At 47.2% G+C, this 20,943-nt stretch overlaps 1 protein-coding gene and 1 long non-coding RNA gene across 2 annotated transcripts; both read right to left on the minus strand.

Moving 5' to 3' along the window:
* Positions 1 to 824: 824 nt before the first annotated feature.
* On the minus strand, positions 825 to 5,838 carry LOC122461390. Its single transcript, XR_006283251.1, has 3 exons — positions 5,786 to 5,838; positions 4,800 to 4,900; positions 825 to 1,833 (listed from the first exon to the last, which is right to left on the minus strand). It is a non-coding gene; the product is annotated as an uncharacterized LOC122461390 (long non-coding RNA).
* A 10,236-nt stretch (positions 5,839 to 16,074) lies between these two features.
* Positions 16,075 to 19,608, minus strand: EGR1 (early growth response 1). Its single transcript, XM_007064972.4, has 2 exons — positions 18,806 to 19,608; positions 16,075 to 18,350 (listed from the first exon to the last, which is right to left on the minus strand). The coding sequence occupies exons 1-2, from the start codon at positions 19,029 to 19,031 to the stop codon at positions 17,047 to 17,049; spliced, it is 1,530 nt and encodes a 509-aa protein (XP_007065034.2). The 5' UTR covers positions 19,032 to 19,608; the 3' UTR covers positions 16,075 to 17,046.
* Between the last annotated feature and the right edge of the window lie 1,335 nt (positions 19,609 to 20,943).

Here is a 20,943-nt window from a genome sequence, read left to right on the forward strand (position 1 = left end):
TTTTTTAAGAACAAAATTGGATTTTTGTGCCTTAAGAGGTTTGTGCACATGTTGTTTAATTAGCTGGTGGCAACAGTTGATTTCTTTCTTTCTTTCCCTTGCTCTTCCCTGGGGAGGGGGGGGCCTTGAGGGTACCCCACAGGAAGGAATTCTCAAGTGCGCCTTCCTGGGTTCTCAAAGGGGTTCTGCACTTGGGTGGTGACAGCGTCTACCCATCCAAGGTCAGAGAGAAGCTGTAACCTTGGGAGTTTAATACAAGCCTAGAGTGACCAGTATTAAGTTTTAGAATCCCTGCGGACCCCCACCTGCTGCACTCTATGTGCCAGAGTGGGGAATTAGCCTTGACACCCCTATATGTCTGAATCACAGGACATGGGCAGGTGTACAAGTCTATGAAGGGAGACAGAAGCAGGACAGGCAGGGAGACAGTGTGTTGGCCAACACAGAAGAGAGAAACAAAAGGAAGGCAGGAAAATCAGGACTTGTAGTCACCTTCCTGGTTCCACCTCTCTGGGAGGACACACTCCTCCCTGCCATTGAAGATCAGCAGTCCCAGGATGGGGAAATTCTCCCCCTGCACTCAGGGCTAGTTGGGAACCTTTTATGAGAAACTAAGTCCCAGCTAAAAGGAAGCACCACTCTCTGTAATCACCAGGGCTGTCACCATAGCCTTACCAGACACTTACTTAGTGACAGCAACAGCAACTTTCCTCTCAGACGGTATTGCCTGGCATCTGTCTTGAGGCCAGGCTGGTCTCACTTACCCCATTACAGGACAGAACTGAACTTATCCTCAACCAGTTTTCCCTTGCAGAAAACACAACCCAAGAAGAAAGTGGGCAGATACTGCAATGGTATTTAGCGCAGGTACTTGCTATTCCAAGGGATTTTTCCTACATACACCCCTCCACTCACCCAAGACAGTAATAGCTAAATAAAGAGACACTTGGCTGCTCCTGGACCCAAAGTACTCATGCTGCACAGCAGACTATTGTCCCTTCACCTTGCCTTTATCCCAGAGAGGTTTGTACCTCACCAGAATGCTCACATCTTCCGAAGGAGGCTAGAGTCAGTACAAACAAGGAACAGCGTGCAGTGACCAGTTACTCAGACCCAGTGACATGGAAGGAAGAGAGCTGAGGATTGAACATCTCTGGTTACATCTCTGGCCCTCCTGGAAGTTAATCATATTTCAGGAAAACTATTACTTTCCCTTCCCTGAGCCCTGACAACTCGCTGAGAGGGAAGCAAGAGCTCCCCCAACCTTCACATGTCCCAGTCAGATTCATGGACTTTTTTCTCATGGACTCAGCCTATGCTAATATAACAAATGTCTCTCCACAGACAACATTTGCAGCCCTCTCAATACTTAGATTAAGCAAATTTCCATTTGCGCCTACACCACAGATCAGAGTCTGGTTTCCATTCTGCTGAATGGGCTCAGGGTGGTTGTTCCTTCTCCTGGTCTCTGTCCCAGGTTGGCCATTCTCTCATCTACCCAGTGTCATTAGGAACTGAGTATAGAAAGCAAGAACACTTATAGCCTAGGCCAGCATTTGTATGTGGAGGACACACAGGGTCAGGTCACCTGGCTTCTGTTTCCTGGAACCCCCGTCCCCTAATTCCCCTCCAGCTTAGCCAGTGCTTGAAGTGATCAGCACTGGTAAGCGACGACAGTCCCACCAGGTCTCTCCCTATCCCCATCCCATCCCACAAATCCCATGCCTGACCAGGATACTCAGGTCCTCTGAAGCAGTGGTTCTCAACTAGGCATACACGTGCCCTTGGATGTACGTATGCAAGATCTTCCAGGGGTCTTCCATGCTCTATACACTGAAATGTAAGTACAATATTTATATTCCAATTGATTTAGAATATGGTAAAAATAAAAAAATATGGAAAAAGCAAGCAATTATTCAGTAATAGTGTGCTGTGACACGTCTGCATTTTTGTGTCCGTTTTTGTAAGCGAATAATTTTTATGAGAGGTGAAACTTGGGAGTACCCAAGACAAATCAGACTGCTGAAAGGGGTACAGTAGTCTGGAAAGGTTGAGAGCCACTGCTCTGAAGGAAGAGAAGATTGAGTATAGCCAAGGTAAACAACATTGTGTCCAGTGACTCACACCCAGTGATGTGGAAGGGCAGACTGGGAATACCAGAGTGTCCCTAGTTGCAGGTCACATTCAGTCTTGGGGAGCAGGGCGATGCTCCCAGCCAAAGGCAGGGCTCCACCCTCCCCAGGACCCATTGCATGCAAACAAGAAGCATCTCTCTGTTCTCAGATAGGGTTCTGGTTACTCAAACACTTGATAGAGACATAAAGGAAAGGAAACTGACACCTGCACCTGAAGGAAAACTGACACCTGCTCCTCCCCCATCACTGTCACCACCAGGCAGGACCCTTGGGATCCTCAGTCCCCTGCCAAGTGGGTTGTCCAGGTCCTCTTCTTCCAGCTCCACAGCAAATAACCCAAGAAAGAGCCATCACCACCCAAAACCTGTGCTGGAGTGTGAAGGTCTGCCCTCTCACTCCCATCTGCACTACAGCACACCTACTAGATTAACAGAGACACAGTCAACAATGATGGGTCACTTGGCTGGTCAAACCCCAACACTTTAGCACCTGTAGCTAACATGATCCCACCCCATCTACAGGGGGCTACTGACACAAACTAACTAAAAAACCTACTAATAAATCACTGAGCAGACAACGATTGGCGCCACATTCTAAAAGAGGGATTCTCAAACTGGATGTCATGACCACTCAGGAGGTCATGGTTATTATGGGAAGTCAGGAGCAGCACTATCCTCGTGCGGGTGAGGGGGCTACACCAGTGGTGTGCAAACGGGACGCATCTGAGGTTCAGTGGAGGTTCAAGAAGAAACTTTGCCAATATCACATTTCACAGCAGACTTACCAGCGTCTCATTGCCACCCTTACTTCTGTGGTGCTCCTGGCAGTAGCTGTGCTTTCAGAGCTGCCCAGCTCTGAACGCAGTGCTGCTGCCAGCAGCAGGGGAGAAGGGTGGAAGTGGGGCTCTCCCAGGGTGCACTAACCACCACCAGTCTGGCGCCTCCTCCTGATAACTGTGGGGATTAGCTCTTGTGATCAACCCTCCCAACCATGAGTGGAATGCGGTCATTCTGTCTGTCCCTCTAATAGGCAGCCCCTCTCTCGCTCCAGGAACTGCAGTCTCCTCTTCATGGCTTGGCCCTCCGGCCAGGTCACCAAGGTCCTCCCCTTCCAGGGGATTCAAAGTTCTTCCAGACCCGTTGACTGGATGGCATCTCCAATGCCCTTACCACTTCCCAGTGGCCGGTAGGGGAACCCAAGCCTGCCCTCAACATTGGGTTACAGCCCAGGAACACTGTAAGAAGCAGCCAAGGTCTCTGCACAGTCCTACCCCTTGCTGCTGTTTCCCTGGGCTTCTTCCTACTTATCTGGTTTCCCCCTCTCTGGGTTTGTCAGCCTCCCAACTCCCTCCACCCAGGAAGGTGACTGCAACCTACTTCCCTGCCTTCCTCCAGCAGCTTCCCTCTGCTTTCAGCTCCTGGGCTTTACACTGGCCCCTCCTGTTTCTGACTAGGTGAGCCTGCTTCATATTAATCCCTTCTCCCTGGATCCTCCTCCAGGTGCCACCTGTGGAGTTAATTGGCCAACCTGGCCACCTTAACCCCTCCCAGTACTTTCTGGGGTGAACACTATCACAGGGGCATTAATGCTGTTGTAAAAAGTGATATTTGTATGTTTCTTAATACCACGTTTCACAGACTCCCAGCTACCTAGCAAGTCTGCTGTGAAGTCTTCACTAGTGCTGTGAAAAGTGAGATTTATATGTTTGTTAATATCACTTTTCACAGCAGAGTTACTAGTACAGGGTTCATGGCAGACTTCTGCTATAAAAAGTGATACTTGTATGTTTATTAATATCATTTCACAGCAGACATTCTAGCTCCCCATTGCCGCCCTTACTTCTGCGCTGCTGCTGGCCACAGCACTGCCTTCAGAGCTGGAAGACTGTAAAAAGTGTTTCTTAATATAACTTTTCACAGCCACCCAGCTAGCTAGTCAGTCTGCTGTGAAGTCTGCAATAGTAAGTCTCCTGTGAAAAGTGATATTAACAAACACAGGAAATATCACTTTTCACAGCAGACTTAGCCCCCCATTACCACCCTTACCGCTGCACAGCTGCTGGCAGTGTTCCTACTTTCAGAGCCACCCAGCTCTTGAGGAAGAACTGAGGTCAGCAGCAGCACAGAAGTAATGGTGGCAATGGGGCGTTAAGTTTGCTGTGAAAAGTGATAATGACAAAGTTGCTTTGTGCGACCCCCAGTATTAAACAGTATTAATTTAAAAAATAATTTTTTCTGCTTATAATAATGTGATAAAATGTGTTTTAGTGTTAAAAGTGGTGAGAAAAGGTAAATTGATTTTCAACATTATGATTATAAATTTAGCATTTAAAATAGTGTTAAATATAAAAAATCTGTTTTGTATTAATAAGGGGGTTGCTCTCAGACACTTCTTGTGTGGAACGGATTGCCAATACAAAATGTTTGAGAACCCCTGCTCTCGTCACCCATCTGGTCCAAGCTTGTTCTGGATAAGACATATTACAACCTGCCCTGGATATTAACTTCCCCATCCTGCAAGCAGCTATCTTCCCCTGCCCCCTGAAGATGTAGCTAGTCAAGAACATTTTCTGGGTAACCCAGCCCCGCATAGCACAGGAGGAACTTGTCTCCGGTTAGGAGGGCTAAATGCAAAGCTCTAAGTGCACACGTCTCTCAGAGATACCTGCAACTGTTCTGCTACCAGCTGGACCACTGTTGCCTGGAGCCACCTATACCAAACAGGGTGGGCTTGTCTGGTCTTCATCTCTCAGGTCTCAGATCCTCCTATGGCAGGAAACAAACGACAAAAGGAGAGCAATTTCCAGAGACTGCAATGGCACAGACTCATGCTCTCACTTCTTTAAAGGGATCTGACAGTCCACCCAATGACACGCCACCATACAGTCATAGCTACAATGAAGGGACAGCTGAATGCTCCTGTACTGTGAAAAACAGCATCCAAAATAGTCACTGCTCACAGGAGACTATCAGCCCTCTCCCTTCTCTTTATGCCCAGAGACAACCATTCCTTGCTAGGATGCCCATGTTCTCTGAAGGAAACCAAGATCAAGTACAGAGAAGAAGAAAATAATGACCAGTGACTCAAACCCGGCAATGTATAAGAGGAGCCAGGCGAGTACCAAGTATCTTGGTTTACAGGCAGGTCACTCTTCTACGCACCAGCCTTCCTCCAGAGAAGACATATGCTCGGTTTTAATTGTTGGGCCTGACCAGCTTCAGTCATCTTCCCAGTTAAAAAATGTTTAACTTTGTCTTAAAAGAAAAATATTTTATACAGTTACACAATTTTTAGCCCCAGTTTTTAATTCAAAGACCTATTTTAGGCCCCACATTGGCTCCCAATGAAATATAAGTGTGACATTCCCCTCTGGTATTATCTGGACCGGTGATCTGCTAGGTCACTCCAATCCTTGACTCTGGGAGCCAACCTAACCCTGCACTGCTGTGAGAACCCCCACTCCTGGGCTGTTCACACACAGCCTCTGGCATGTAAGCTGCTCCTTGGATTGTGCAACCGAATGACACTAGCCAATATCTCCGGTCCCAGACACAACCCTAGGAACCTCCGTCTTGCAGCATCCAGTGATGCCCACTGGACACTGCAAGCTTATATGAGTTCATCAATTTAACAAATAAATTGATATGTACCAGGCTTGTTATCCCAAGGGGAGTCTCTGACATGCTTCAAACCGAACGCACTGCTTCAGGTAGAACAAACAAACAGATTTATTAACTACAAAGATAAAATTTAAGTGATTATAACTCAAAGCATAACAAGTTAGATTTGGTAAAATGAAATAAAGGCAAAATGCATTCCAAGCTGATCTTAACTCTTTCAGTGTCCTTACAAACTTAGATGCTTCTCACCACAGGCTGGCTGGTTGCCCTTCAGCCAGGCTCTCCCCTTTGATCAGCGCTTCAGTCGCTTGGTGGTGGTGGGTGTCTGTAGATGAAGATGGAAGAGAGAGAAAGAGCATGGCAAACGTCTCTCCCTTTTATCATGTTCTTTCTTCCCTCTTGGCTTTGCCCGCCCCCCCGTCAGAGTGAGGTGAGCATTACTTCATCATAACCCCAAACTGACCAAAGGAAGGGGGGTGACTCACTCGAGAGTTCAACAGATCCTTTTGTTGCTGCCTAGGCCAGCGTCCTTTGTTCCTGTGAGGCTGAGCTGGGTTTGTCCCATGCATGCCCTGATGAGGTGTGAACTGCCTCTCTGCTCTTGGAGAGTTTTTTTCCTGGGCTTGATTTAAGCCATGAAGATACATTTTCAGCATCATAACTATATACATGAAATTATAACCTATAACATCCCATCACTATAACAACAATTACTATAACATCACTGTAACAACAATGCTCAGTGCATCATGAGCCTTCTGAAGACACCTGACATGACAAACTTTGCACTGGATACCACACAATCGTTTTACAAGGATGAACACGGGAGTGCTGGGTGTTCCCCCAAGGTACAGAGGGTCACACCTCCCCTCTTAGTTTACTGCAAGAGGATTAGTCAGTGACTAGCTAGAAGGCAGTTTCTGTTATAGTTCTCTTGGCATCCAGGCATTAAGGCCATGATGCAGCGTGACACAAGTAGTGACACACCCAGCTGCAGAAAGACACAGACACTGAAATGAGCACTGCATGGGAAGGCTTCAGCTCAGGAATTGCCCAGCACTCAAGTGCACACCCCTCTGGAGTGTAAACCCAAAATTGTATTGTCTTGCACTGCACAGAGAACTGTACAGTGCTAGTGCATGAAATCCCTCCCTCAATTTGTAGGAAGATATGCACAGCTTTTTGCCCCCCAGTTATGAATTCCACAAACTGGACTTGTTTTAGAGAAAAAAAACAAGTTTATTAACTACAAAAGGTAGATTTTACATGATAATAAGTGATAGAAAACAGATCAAAGCAGATTACCCATCAAATAAAACAAAAACACAATATAAGCTTAAGATACTGAAAAACTGGTTACAAGTAGTAGTTTCTGACCTTAAATGTTGTTTTAGGCAGATTGCAGAGTTTCTTGAAGGCAAGCTGCTCTTGCTTGCAGCTTAAAACTCCAAGTATTTTTTTCCACAGGCCAGACACCTTCCCAGCCTGGGCTCAGTCCTTCTCTCCCCCCCTACACCCCGTCTGTGATTCTTAGATGTTTCCTGCAGTCATCCTGGGTGGGGATCCAGTGAAGAATAAATACTGATTATGTCCCTCCGCTGCCTTAAATAGGCTTTACATATGGCGAAAATCCTTTGTTTTCCAGTGTGGTTTCCACCCACCCGTGGAAAAATACTGGTATTCTATCATGGAGTCCAGTATCAGGTGACAATCACATGATCCTGCAGTGGCAAAGCAGCCATGAGTCAGAAGGTGTTTGTAGCATCCCAAGAAAGCTTCTCAGGAAGGTGGGAGATTAGCATCTTCAAAGACCTATTGTTCTCCCCTAATGATTCATTGACTGGTCCCCAGGTAGCCAGCCAGACTGATTGCATTCTGTCTGGTGGGCATTCCCCAGGTGCAAACACTTTTGTAGTACAGATGTACAGTCAATATTCCTAACTTTAGATACAAAAATTATACATACACACAAATAGGATCATATTCAGCAAATTATAACCTTTCCAATGATATCTCACATGCCTTATCTTGCACAAAACATATTATTGTTATGCTATAATCATATAACAATATTTCTATGAAGAATATAGGGTGTAGTGTTACACCTCCCCCCTTAGATTACTGCCAGAGGGTTAGTCACTGACTAATGAGAAGGCAGTGTGCCTAATGCCCTTCTTAGGTCTTGGGTTTCCAACTTCCCAGTGTTACCAAAAATTAGAGTGTTTTTACAAAGTTCTGGGTTTCTTTTTTCAGGTTGCCTGAAAGCATTCTAGTGTGCAGCATTGTTAACACAATGTAGATACAATGTTAAGCGAGGAGTTACTGTATTTATGTTTTTGAAAAATGTGACTAAGCTAAACGATGTTAAGCGAATCCAATTTCCCCATAAGAATTAATGTAAATAGGGGGGGATTAGGTTTCATGGAAATTTTTGTCACCAGACAACACACAGTATAAGTTTTAAACAAACTATTTAATACTGTACACAGCAATGATGATTGGGAAGCTTGGTTGAGGTGGTGGAGTCAGAGGGTGGGATATTTCCCAGGGAATGCCTTACTGCTAAATGATTAACTAGAACTTGGCTGAGCCCTCAAGGGTTAACACACTGTTGTTAATGTAGCCTCATACTCTACAAGGCAGCACGAATGGAGGGAGGGGAGACAGCATGGCAGACAGACAGAGACACACACCGTGAGCATGAGTGTGAGTGATGTGCATTGCCCCTTTAAGTACGCTGACCACACTCTAAGTCAGGCGTCTCAAACTCCATTTACCTCAATTTACTCTCGCCAACCACCGCTCTGGGGAGGACGAGTGGCCCAGCACAGGGCTCACCTCATCAACCATCTTCTGCCTATCCCTCTGCAGCACCAGGGACCGCCCCGTCGGCACGTTGTTTCTTATGCCTCTTTCTCAGCATGGGGGATGGGAGCAGCGCTGGGAAGGACCCAGTGCCAGGGAGCGTTCTGCACCAAGGCTGACATACTCGGAGCCAAATCAGATCAGGCTCTGAGGCCAGTCTAAGTGCCCCTTCCATTAACAGGCCCTTCAAACGAGTGTCCCAATCCTTAAGAGTGTGTTGCTTGAAGCCCTTGCAGAGTCTCTTCTTGTCCTTGATGTGAGCTTCCCCGAGGCACTTCAAGCAGCTCGTATGTGGATCACTCACTGGCCTGGACTTATAGTAGGCAAAACATAGTTTGAAACCCAGGAACTTGGGCATGCCCCATCCCTGGGACAACGTCCCAAATGGGACACCTACCTAACTAACTCACTCTCAACTATTTATAACAAGAATGCCCAAGGAAAGTCAGAAAAAAAACACCGGGGAGCTTGCAATCGCAAGAGACGTTCCAGCAACCATCATGGGCTGTAAGAAGGAACTGAGAGGGCACGGGGCCCACGGCACGCTGAGCATGAGGCTCCAGGGGGCACTAGGGCCAGCCTGATGGGTACCACTAAGGGAAAAATCTCCGGTGACTGTGCACATGGGTGCGCGCACACCTAACTTGGAATCGACATGAGCAAGCACTCGAAGAAGTAGTGTTATCAGGTTCCCTCCTCAGTCTTCTTTTTTCAAAACTAAATATGCCCAGTTTTCTTTTTAAACTTTTCCTCATCAATCTGGTTGTCAAAACCTATAATTTTTGTTGCTCTCTTCTGTCCACATCTTTCCTAAAGTGTGGCGCCCAGAACTGGACACAGTACTCCAGCTGAAGCCACATCAGTGCCAAGCACAGGAGAACAATTACCTTCTGTGTATTTAGCTTATTTGGTTTATTTTATTTGTGCTAATAAATACATAGCTTCATAATTTTACTTAGTTCTTTAACAAGATTTTAAACAGAAAAGATACATTTCATTACCTCAAACAGCTTTGGATATAATTAAGTCCATTGTAGTTACATGAGATTATGCAAAATCTGGATTTTTTTCCCCTGAGAGAATCCTACAAGTTAAGAATCGATCAGGTATATGAGAAATTTAAACTACTTCCCCCATTGTAATACACTTATCAAAATTTAATTTAGTCTGCCATCATGGTGTCCAAATCCCAACGCATTTAAATGCACTTGGAGCTTCTTACAATCTTCTATAGTTTGTATTTACCTAAACAAGTGTCCTTAGCAAACGTCTCTGATTTTCTTTTCGCTCCTCCAAACTATTAGCAAATAAATTGACCAGTGAGATCAGAAACCTGCTGTAAATTATGCCTACCTTTATATCAGGTTGCCCATAACATTTTTTTTTTTTTTTTTTAAACATAGCTCTAATTTAGTTCTCAGACAAAAGAAAATCCATTCTCTAGCAAGAGTAGAAAACCACTAGATTTTTTTCTAGCAACAACTGTGTTTAAAAATGGTTCTGATTCCATTGTGGGAAAACTGAAAATAATACTTAACTGGGTACGTGATAATACCTGCTGAACATTAATTTCTTGAAGCACATAAACTTCACTTCCATGCATTCTCATGTATCCTCAGCTGTTCAGACTAACACTGTCAAAAAATGGTCTTAAATTGAAAGCAATCAAGATCAAACTTATTCAGTGTAAGAGCACCCACTTTCCAGCATCTAGTCACTGTTCTATCAAGTGCAATTCAGTATGACTCCAATAGTTTTTTCATCCCAATGTCTTTTTCAGTTTGTTACACTGCTTACTTTACAATTTTTATAAGCCCACTCCACCACTGACAGATCCAAGAATTAAGAATGGTCATTACTGGAGAAAGTTAAGTAGTGATCAATCTGTCTAGGGTTTTATATCACATCCTCGCAATAGTATCAGAGCCCCTACCATTTCACTATCCATTACGTCTCCTTTGTTCATGAGTCTATTACCAGTCAGCAGTTAGGCACAGATGGCCCCCACTCTGAAGAGTTTACAATTCAAGACTACCTAAAACCTATGTAATACTCATCCCTTGCAAAGATTCTGAGCAACACGCTTTAAGCAATGCATTCTGAAGTTAAAGAATTAATTAAATGCACATGTTCAGAATATTTGTCCTTCATTTTAGTGACTCACAGCTAGAATGAAGGGTTAGATTGTGTTCAGTCATTTCATTAATAACAATAAATAACAAAACATTTATAGATCATCTTCCATCCAAAGACCTCCAAGCACTTTACAAAATGTAACCCTTCTTCCAGGTGTCTTTAGCAGGAGTTAGGGCCAGCTTCAGATAACCTCTAGGGCAGCGTTTCTGAAATGTGGCTACCAGGGGCTTTTCTTGCGGCCACAGACTCCTGGACTGTGATGGAGGTGGGGAGGGCAAAGTAGAGCCCCCTCCCCCACTCTGTTCCTCCTGGATGCTGGGGCCAGCTGCAGGGGTTGGGCCCTGACCCCTTCTGGGGACACCTGGGGCACAACGCTGGAGGAGCAGGCAGCCAGTGAGTTCCTCACCGTCCCAGGGGTGGTGGGACTTAGGCTTTGGGCTTCAGCCTTAGGATGGGAGTGTGGGGGGCAGCAGGCCCTGGCCACGGGGCTTCAGGCTCCATTCCTGGACCCCATCCTCCGGCTGCAGGACATCGGGCTCTGCTTGCAGGGCTTCGAGCTCCAGCCCCTCACCCCCATCTTCCCTGGCCCCCACTGCCTCCCCCAACCGTCCATCCAGGGCTTAATTTGTCTCCAAGGCTTGCCAGGGCTGAGTAAGTCTGCTGTGAAAAGTGATATTAACAAACATACAAGCATCACTTTTCACAGCAGATTTACTAGCTAGCAATAAATAAATTACAATAATTTTGATGTGTGTATGTGCATATTTATTTGATTTTCCTAAAGCTAATCAAGTATTTTAGGGAAAAGTGTGAGAGCGGCCACCAGCAAGAGTTGGTGGCCACACTCTGAGGCCACCAAGAAGCTTGTCCTGAGAACCCCTGATCTAGGACTTCTATTTAAATGAAATAAAATAGTTGGCTCAAGCTGCCACTTAAAACCTCCTGGTCACACCTTTACAGTTAAAAGAAAAGGAATACTTGTGGCACCTTAGAGACTAACCAATTTATTTGAGCATGAGCTTTTGTGAGCTACAGCTCACTTCACGAAAGCTCATACTCAAATAAATTGGTTAGTCTCTAAGGTGCCACAAGTACTCCTTTTCTTTTTGCAAATACAGACTAACACGGCTGTTACTCTGAAACCTTTACAGTTATTTCCTCTCCACTCCTAAGCACTCAAGAGTCCGTGTGAATGTAAAGCCACAAACACTTTTATTTGGGAAAACAACTATTTGCATAATAAAATTAAATTAACAAAAGCCAAACTGTATTATCAGTCTGGCCAACCCCACAGATCCAGTTATTAACTGCCACAGCTGTTGGGGCCCTGAACTATTATTCACAGAACAACCCACACCCACCTAAAACCACACTCAAATTCAAGTAGACAGTGGTGGTGAAGTGGGTTACACTGCAAATATTTTAAAACGCTTACATTAGAAGAAAAAATGGTTCCTCCTGACTTCTCTCTAGTTTCATTGCACAGTTAAAAATATGGTGATAAAAACATTGATTATCCCTTTTAAATCAGACTAGATTATCACAATTGTCTTTTCTGGGCTGAAAAAAATATACAAACTTTGACCAGCCTCTTACTCACTCTGTGAATTTGGCTAACACACATAGCAAACCCACTATTTTCTCCTTCTGCATAATATTAGCTTGCCCCATTAAAGCAGGGGGCTGAGCTCGAGGGCAGAACAGCCTATCCTGCAGTAAGAAACGTACAAGGATCCTGCTTTCAGACTCTGGGCAGTTAGTACTGACAGGCCCAAAGCCAGCTCGTCCATCCTTTGCCTGTAACAGTGTGGAGTGGCCTTTGCAGAGACACAGCGAGCGGCCACCGCTGAAGCTACAGACTCCGCAGAGACCCAAACCGCTGCCTCGAAGGCTGCGAGGGACAGACTCGGAGCCCCCCTACAGGCCCGGTCCCTACCGGAAGCAGCTGCCTCTACTGCAGGGTCTGCCAGGGCTCCGCGGCCGCCGCGCGCTGCTCAACCTACCTCCTCCTGCTGTGCTCTGAGGCGGGGCCGTCTGGGCGCCGCTCGGGATTCGGGGGGCCGAGCCTGGCTGCGGCGCCGCCGGGAAGGAAACGCCTTGTATGGGCCTAGGAAGCGCCATATTAGGAGCGGAGGAAGGGCCATATATGGCAGTGCAGTTCCTGCGGGAGCGAAGGGTGCCGTTTCTGCAGCCTTGGCCGGGCCTCGGGCCAGATGACGTGATTGCTGCCCCTGGCGGGGCTGGTGCCCAGAGCAGCGGCCCCGGGTTGGCGAAGGAAACGGCGGGCTCCTGCGCCGGCCACGGGGCGCTGAGCAGGGCCCGAGCCGCAGAACGACTCCGCCCCGCCACGAGCTCCGGCCTAACGCGCACTTCAGCCAGAGCCCGCCCGGGCCGGATGTGGGCTGTGAAGCGGCACCTTCCTTCCTCGGCGCGCGGGGGATGGGAGCAGGCCGCGGCCGGAGCCCGGGGTTGCCCCCGCGTGTCCGCGCCATGGAGCTCGCGCACGTCAGGGCTGGATCCCGCTCCCGGACAGCGAAAGTTGTTGGGACGGGGATGGGGATGACGCAAGGTTTTTCCTGTCATTAGATGGCCAGATTGAAGTTTGGCTTTCAGTGATGAACAGCTGCGTGTAATGCAGCCGACCAGCTCTCTGTGGGTGTCTAGAGCATCCGAGCCCTACTGCAGGCCTATGCTGACTTTTAGCACCTTCCTTCTGTTCCCATCTTATTTCTCTGGGATCACGTCTGGGTTTGCATGTGCTTCTCGAAATAAAGATTTTATTTTTAAACAGATGGTAGTTTATAGCTCGGCATCTTCAGATAACCTGGGAATTTCACTGGAAACAGTCTTTTTGAGCCACTGATTGGGTTCATACTGTTCCAACATGGTTGCAAGAGCAGGATTTTCCTCATCTAGAATTAGGATGGGAGAAGATTAAAAAATATTAACCTAGCTGATCCAGAAAGCAAACCACAGACAATGTACAAGCAAGGCATATCATAGACATGAAATCTCTCTTCATATACCGAATGACAAAATGCTTTCCAGACCTTTTAGCTTTACACCTTCAGACAGAAAAAGTACTTTGGGTAAAACAAGTGTAATGCCCATCACCTGTGGTCAAATTGGGAGGTATAAGAGATACATCCATGTCTCACACCATTGATTAGACTAGGGGCGATAAGTGGTTTCTAGGCCACCACTTAGGGTTAATGGTTGTGAAAATTGGGGAGGAGAGTGGAGGTAAATAGCATTTTCCCCCCAGTTCATGCGCTGCCAACCAGGAATGCTCCCACAGTGACTCATTGAAGGGAAATGCTTCTGTGATCATCTGTGGGTAGCCTTGGCTCTGGGTATAAAAAGTAAATTCACCATGGGAAGGAATTAATTCTTTGATCTTTAGCCATCAGTACAGCAGACCAAACTTCAGCTGCCTCACAGGCCTAAGTTTGTCTGTCAGAGAATCCCAGAAAGGACAACTCATTTCCTGAAAAGGAGTAGTCAGTTAGTGGATTTTACAGATTGGCTGTTTTGGTAAACAATCCTCTAAAACCTCCCTGTCTTCCCAGGAAGAGAGATTTGTGACCAAGACAGCTAGAATGAACCCCCGCCCCCAGATGCTGGGACAGAGACAAACACTCTGACCAAAAAATATAGGATTTTACTGAGGTGAGCTCTGAAGCTACAGATGGTTCTAAATCTTAAAACTAATGATACCCTAGATTACAGCTCCATAGTGGCAAATTATAGATGATTGGTATTTGAAGGGGCAAAGCATCACCTGATCTGGTGTCATTAAGAAACTGATTAATTCTGAAAATGAAAGAGAATCTATGATCAGTGTAACAATGTTACCCTGGAAACAGGCAAAAAAGTAGATTTACACTTTGTCACAATGGTCTAGAATGCTAGACAAATGCTGAGGAGTTTTAAGTCCTCCAGAGCAAGAGCTGAGGAAGTAGCTCAAACAAGATTCCCTCAAAGAGTGAACAGAGCTGAGTTTGAAGCTGTAGTTATTTTCATTTACACTTGGTGAGAAGGTGTAGAGTTCACCACAGCCATTCATACCTTTGTCATGTCCAGAATGGATGACTCATCTCCAATACATTCTACATGGGGCTATGCTCTCAATTGAGTCTTAGTCTATGGTATTTACAAACAACCTTCTTTAGCACCTCACTTTTCCTGAGAAGGTTGGTGACTGTGCTGGGGGCAATCTACTAATGATCACACATAGCTTCAGCTGCGGTAAAGCAGCATTGAGCTACACCTATTTACATTAGCTGAAGATCTGGGTACTTATTTGAACTCTTTTTCTACCTGTCTTGAGTTCTTGCAAGGCATAGTTCTATACATTTAAAAAAAAAAAAAAAATCACTGAGCCTAGTTCTAGGAGCCCTACCCTGTTTGAGATCTTTTTGTACAGCAGTCACAATGATTAATAACTAGTGGCAGGAGTACTCAATCACAGCAGTTCTCTAGTTATATTAATTTCTATGGCACCAGTCACTATCATATGAATACCTCATTGCTCTTCACTGAAGTCTCTCTCCACATTGTCTTTTTTTCTGCACTGGGGTGACCAGAATGGAATGCTCTGTGTTATATTTACTGGTACAAACACCTAGCTAAATTGCTGCTACTAGCAGTAGGCTTCCATCAGTTGACTCTGATTTAAAATTATTCCCACCCCCACATATATTCAAAATGTATTTTCCACACTATATATAATTTTATTACCTTCCCATATTTCTAATCTGCCCAGCTCCTTTGGTATGATTTCCCTCTTCTCACTCATATTCTGTGCCCCTCCCCATTCACTACTAGCTATAAATCCAAGCAATATGCTTGTTTTTTCACTTTTTTTTTTTTTTACCTGAAGTCAAGCAGTAACTAAGATTCTCTTCTATATTACCCTCTGGCAAAACAGAATTAACCAAATGACCCTTCCATCCAAGTGAGCAGCCAGGCTCAAGGCTTATATAGATATTTGACAAATGGGTAGTACACATAACTTATGATACATGCTCTGTATCCTCTCTTAAATAGTAAGAGGGATGGATCATCAGAATGTTCTACCTCTTCCTTACTAAGAGGATGAGAGTTAAAGATGTAACACCAATTACTCCCAATTAATTAAATGAGGTTGCTACAGCTCTTGAGACATCTCACCTTCTCACTGCAGAGACACCTAGCTCAGTTCCATGGAAGTTACAACAAATCTATTGAGGAAAAAACAGATCTTTAACTGAGGGGAAGGAGTCAAGGATATGGGTAAAAGCATGTTTCCCACATACACAAGCCTTAAAGAAAAAATGCACTGTTTTGATATTTTATTTACTTTTTCTGAAGGGTATTGTACACCAAGTATCCCATTGGCAGTAAAGCGCATTCGATGTGTTTATAAGCTAAACAGTCACTTTTTGTTTAAACAAATACAATTACAAAGTAAAAAGAAAACCACAAAATAATGAACTGCATGTTCATAACATACAAAATTGCTGCCTACTTAGTAGGTAAACTACAACATTCCAACTCCTGAATATATATTTATAAATTTACATTTCAGTAACAAAAATAGACTTTGAGAGGTTTTTTTGCTTACATTCTGTCTTCTAGCTCCTTCTCAATTCCCCCCCCCCCCCCACCAGTCTCCCTTACATTCTTTTAATAAAATCCCTTTCACCTTAAGGCTAGATGCAAAGCATCCATTCACACAAATGCATGACGTCAGCAAGGCTTCACAAAAAGGCACCAAGACATGTAACTTTAAAAACAAACTTTTGCCATATGAGTGTCTCATCAGGTGATATTTACAAAACATCACTCTTACATGCTTGAATACATAGTAAGTGCTGTTCTCAAATAAGTTTAAAACTCATTACAGCATAGTCACTAGAATAGAATTACCATTTACAAAATATGGGCCTGCTAACTCCAAATAATACAATATGAATACGCAAAGAATTTTCACATCATCAATAGTACCCAAAGGAAAGCAAAACCATACCATGGCACATGTACATTTTACATTGTCTATGTATTTAATAAAAGTTCCTCTCTCAGTAAAATGTTTATGGGGGAAAATTATATTGAAATTATATCCATTGTCCATGCAAATTAAGTCTTTTGACAGAAGTGGAGAACTTAAATGGCAGTTGTTTCAGGCAGTTGAAGTTTAAAGAAAACTTAGGATGGCCTTGCTACGTATGATGTTCTTTAGTAACGGACAGACTCCATTCAGTCTGATAGTACCAATCAGCTATTTTTATATTTCCGTCTTTACAGTCTCAACAAATTTCAATTGTCCTTGGAGAAAAAGTTGATGACATTTCTGAAAGTGCTGAAGTCCCTTGTGAACTGAAAGAATTGGTAATCCCTGGAGAGGGGAAAGTGGTAGATACCTGGGCCTGAAAAGTGGCAGTAACAGAAGGATATGTAGTTGCTACTGAGGGGGAAGGGAAAGTGGTGTGTGCTGGAGATGGATAGGAAGAAGACACTGGGGAGGAATAAGATGTAGGTACTGAAGAAGGGTAAGTGGTGGCGGCTGGAGATGGGTAGGAAGTTGTCATTGGGGGGGAGGAGTAGGTGGAAATCTGAGAAGCAGTAGAGGCTGGAGTTGACTTTTCTGCTTTCTTATCCTTCTGTCTCAGGTGAATTTTAGTGTGTCTCTTCCTCTCATCGCTTCTGGCAAACTTTCTACCACAAATATCACAGGCAAATGGCTTCTCCCCGGTGTGGGTTCGGATATGAGTGGTCAAGTGATCGCTTCTGCTGAAATTCCTCATACAAATACGGCACTGAAAAGGTTTTTGTCCTGTGTGAATCCGAATGTGCCGGGTCAGCTCATCAGATCTGGAAAACCTCCTGTCACAGGACTCCACTGGGCATGCATAGGGTCTCTCATGAGGAGGGGTCTTGCTAGGTCGGTTGGGGTATTTTCTCATCCTGCTTGGCTTGATTAGCTGGGACTGATACGTAGTGTTTAGCGTCTTCGGATCTTGGGAGCCAGTCTGGGTAGCAAAAGCTTTGATAGTGGAGAGAGGCGTGAGAGAGGGCTGCTGGGGTCTGGTTTCTAGCATTGGAAATGGTTTCTGATCAGCTGGGACCAGGCTGAGAGATTCCCCCTGTTGCTGGGGGAATAAGTAGTCTGGGATCATTGGCACCTGGAAGTTGGTTTTAGCAGCCGGATAAGCTGGGGGAGGGTACTGGAGCGAGGTACTGGGAGCGTTTGGGAAGGACTGGGTTTGCTGCTCAGGGAAAATCTCAGAGCTAGAATTGGGAAATGTTGGTGCTGCTGAATAGATCGGGCTGTTGTCGCTGGCCTGGACAGAGCAGCTCAGGGGCGGGGTCTGTGAGGATGAGGAGGCTGGTGATGAAGAAGGTGTAGAAGTGGTGGGTAGGTTAGCCATGCCCACCAGCCCACTAACAAGGCTGAACAGAGGCTCTGGCCAGAGAGTGTTGCTGCTGTTGGGCGCTGGTTCCAGAGAGAAGCGGCCCGTGTAGGTTATAGGCGGCAGCCGGCTTGTCTGATTGGGGTAGCTGGTTTCTGCCAAGGGTTTCTCATTATTCAAAGAGATCTCGGGAAACGTGTCTGAAAAGAGAAGAGTAGCCGTTACTTCCAAGAGATGCTGCAGTCCCAGGGCTGCTACCCTCCCCCCCGCTAGCCGTGCCCAGCCCCAGCGCTGCTACACCCAGCCCTCTCCCCGGGCTAGCCCTGCCCGGCCCCAACGGGGCTACCCCCGTCCCCCGGGCTAATTAAAAATTGAGCGTTACATACTGCAGCGCGCTCCTGGCAGCGCTCCAGCAGCAGAAAGCCCATCGCTAAGAGCAGCTGACGCATGTAGAGAGAATCCCCCTAGCGCAGCCAGCGAGGCTGATGCATCATTAGCCCGGCGGAATCCCGAGCAAACTGCACCTGCCCTACTAGAGCTCCCCTACAGCGCCCGAGAACCAAGGGCTCGGGCGGGGGAGGGGGACATTTCCCAACGAGTGTCCCCACCACAGACTCCCACTCCCAACCCCCTGCGGACAGAGACTGTCGCTTACCTGCAGCGAGATGCTCGAAGTGCTGCTCTCCGGGAGGGTTGAAACCGCTGTTTTCAGGGGCCCCGCTGGAGGTGAGGAACTGGGGGCCCCCGCCGCTGAGTAGCATCATCTCCTCCAGCTTGGGGTAGTTACTGTCCATGGTGGGGGGCGAGTGTGGAAAGGAGCTGAAGGGGTCAGAGATCTGCAGCGGGGGCAGGAGCTGCATCTCCGCCTTGGCCACGGCCATGCGGGGAGTGGGCTTTGCCTGGGACACAGGGATGCTGCGCACCAGGGGCCAGGCGGCCGGCCAGAAGCGCCAGTCGCGTGCTGCTGCTGGGCTCGATATATGCTGGCTCCCCTTCCCAGCGGCCTGGGGCTCCCCCTGGCTCTGCCCGGTAGAAGCGCTCAGCCCGGGGCTCCCCCGGCTCTGCCCGCTGGAAGCTATCAGCTCTTCGCCCGCCCTAGAGCCGCCCCTATATATCGAGTCCCCATCGGCCGCGGGCCGCCCCGGCCATGACGTACATGGCCATATATGGCGGACAGGAAACCCTTATATGGAGCCAGGCTGGAAGACCCAGCCTGGCGTCAGTGGCTGGCACTGGGGGAAGCCGGGAGGTGGGGGCCCAGCCCAGATAGGAACAAGAGCCCCGCGCCCGCCCTAGGGTCCTATACCCCTCTCACCCTATCGCTGGGTTTCTCTGGGGGTCAGCGCACGAGCCCCCCCGCCGCTGTCCTCCTCGGGTCCCAGTCGCCGCCTCAACCCAGGCCGCCGGAAGCCCCCGGCCGCAGAGTCCATATTAGGAAACAGCCTTATAAGTCCCGGTTCCGGCGGGAGCCTTCCTGCTCCTTATATGGCGATTCCGGCTCTGGGAGGGGGTGGAAAGAGGCGAACCCGACTGGGGGGGGGGAAGGGAGCGAACTGGCGAAAGGAAGAGCAGCTCCAGCGTTTCTTTCAGCCCTGCAGAGCTGCCTGTTCTGGGGCTGGGCGTGGAAAGCTTAGGCAGGGGAAGAGCAGGGCTTGTTTGGGCACTTGATCTGCTCCAGGAATGGCTGTGGAGCGCCCTGGGAAGCGGATTTCCTGAACCTGGGGGACTGGAACACACAGGAGTTGGAACAGTTTGTATAGCGTGGGTGCTGAGAGCCATTGAACCAAACTGTGAACCCTGTATATGACGGAAACCACCTCAAGCCAAGGGGTACAGCAGCACTTCTAGTTTCACCACCTATGCTGGAAGATAACCCCAGTATTAACCATTAGTGGAGCCCACTGTTCAAAGCAGGGAATAGGGCCAGCTATGTTACCGGGAAGACTGCAAAAAACAGAGCTCCGATAGACAACGACCCCCCACTCCCATTTCAGTTTGTGATTAGCACATTTTCTGCTTGTTTTTCTGCTCCTTTCGTAAGAATCGCACCCTTTGCTGCCCTTCTGCGTCTCTCATTCACATGACAGGTGCGGGCGGGGGTCTGACTGATCAGCCTGTGCTGCGTATTTTAACAACCCCAGTGCAGAGGAGGTTCCCCTGGTGCTGGCAGTCTGCCCCTGGTGGGATCAGCTTGGCCCAGGAAAGGGGAATTTCTGGGATTCCTGGGCTTTGCAATGAGCATCCTACTCCACCTGGCTGTGCCGGGAGAAGAGAGGCTCCTTGAAGGGCCCCAGCACTCCTGGGGCAGGGCTTGGAGGTGTGTCCCCTACACAAGGAAGAGCGGGGGGCACTCTACCCTGTTAGACCAATGGCGCCCAGCCCTGACCCATAAACCCCTGCATCTTGCGAGAGTAGGACACGAAACACTCCTTTCCCTCCTCTGAGCATTCTTGTAGGGCTCTGGTTGCACGTCATGGGGAATGCCCTAGTGTACAAGGGGGATTTCCTGTCCTTCCCGTCTCCAGAGCCCTCGGCTGCACTTTATCCAGTCGATTGTGGCTGAAAGCATTGCCCAGTGCCTCAGCATGCTGGTCCCAACTCTGCTGTAGAGCCCCAGAGTGACCCGTGTGTTGCCAGAAGAAATGCTGCTGGCTCAGGACTGCACAGCGCCCTCAGTGCACGCACTGCAGAGGCTGCAGCTTCTAGTGAAAGGGAATTTCCTGATGATGCAAAATATTGGGAATCTCGGGGAATTATAAATAAGTGGCTCGGTGCTGCCGCCTAGTGCCTAGG

Source organism: Chelonia mydas, chromosome 8, assembly GCF_015237465.2.
Source record: "Chelonia mydas isolate rCheMyd1 chromosome 8, rCheMyd1.pri.v2, whole genome shotgun sequence".
Classification (NCBI taxonomy): Eukaryota; Metazoa; Chordata; order Testudines; family Cheloniidae; genus Chelonia; species Chelonia mydas.

What these genes read in the sequence shown, in the direction of transcription:
- EGR1 (XM_007064972.4), bottom strand. Translation starts at nt 19,031, where the DNA reads ATGGCCGTGGCCAAGGCGGAGATGCAGCTCCTGCCCCCGCTGCAGATC. An exon ending in CTTCGAGCATCTCGCTGCAG is followed by an intron (nt 18,351 to 18,805) that starts GTAAGCGACAGT and finishes TTCTCTTTTCAG; the next exon opens with ACACGTTTCCCGAGATCTCT.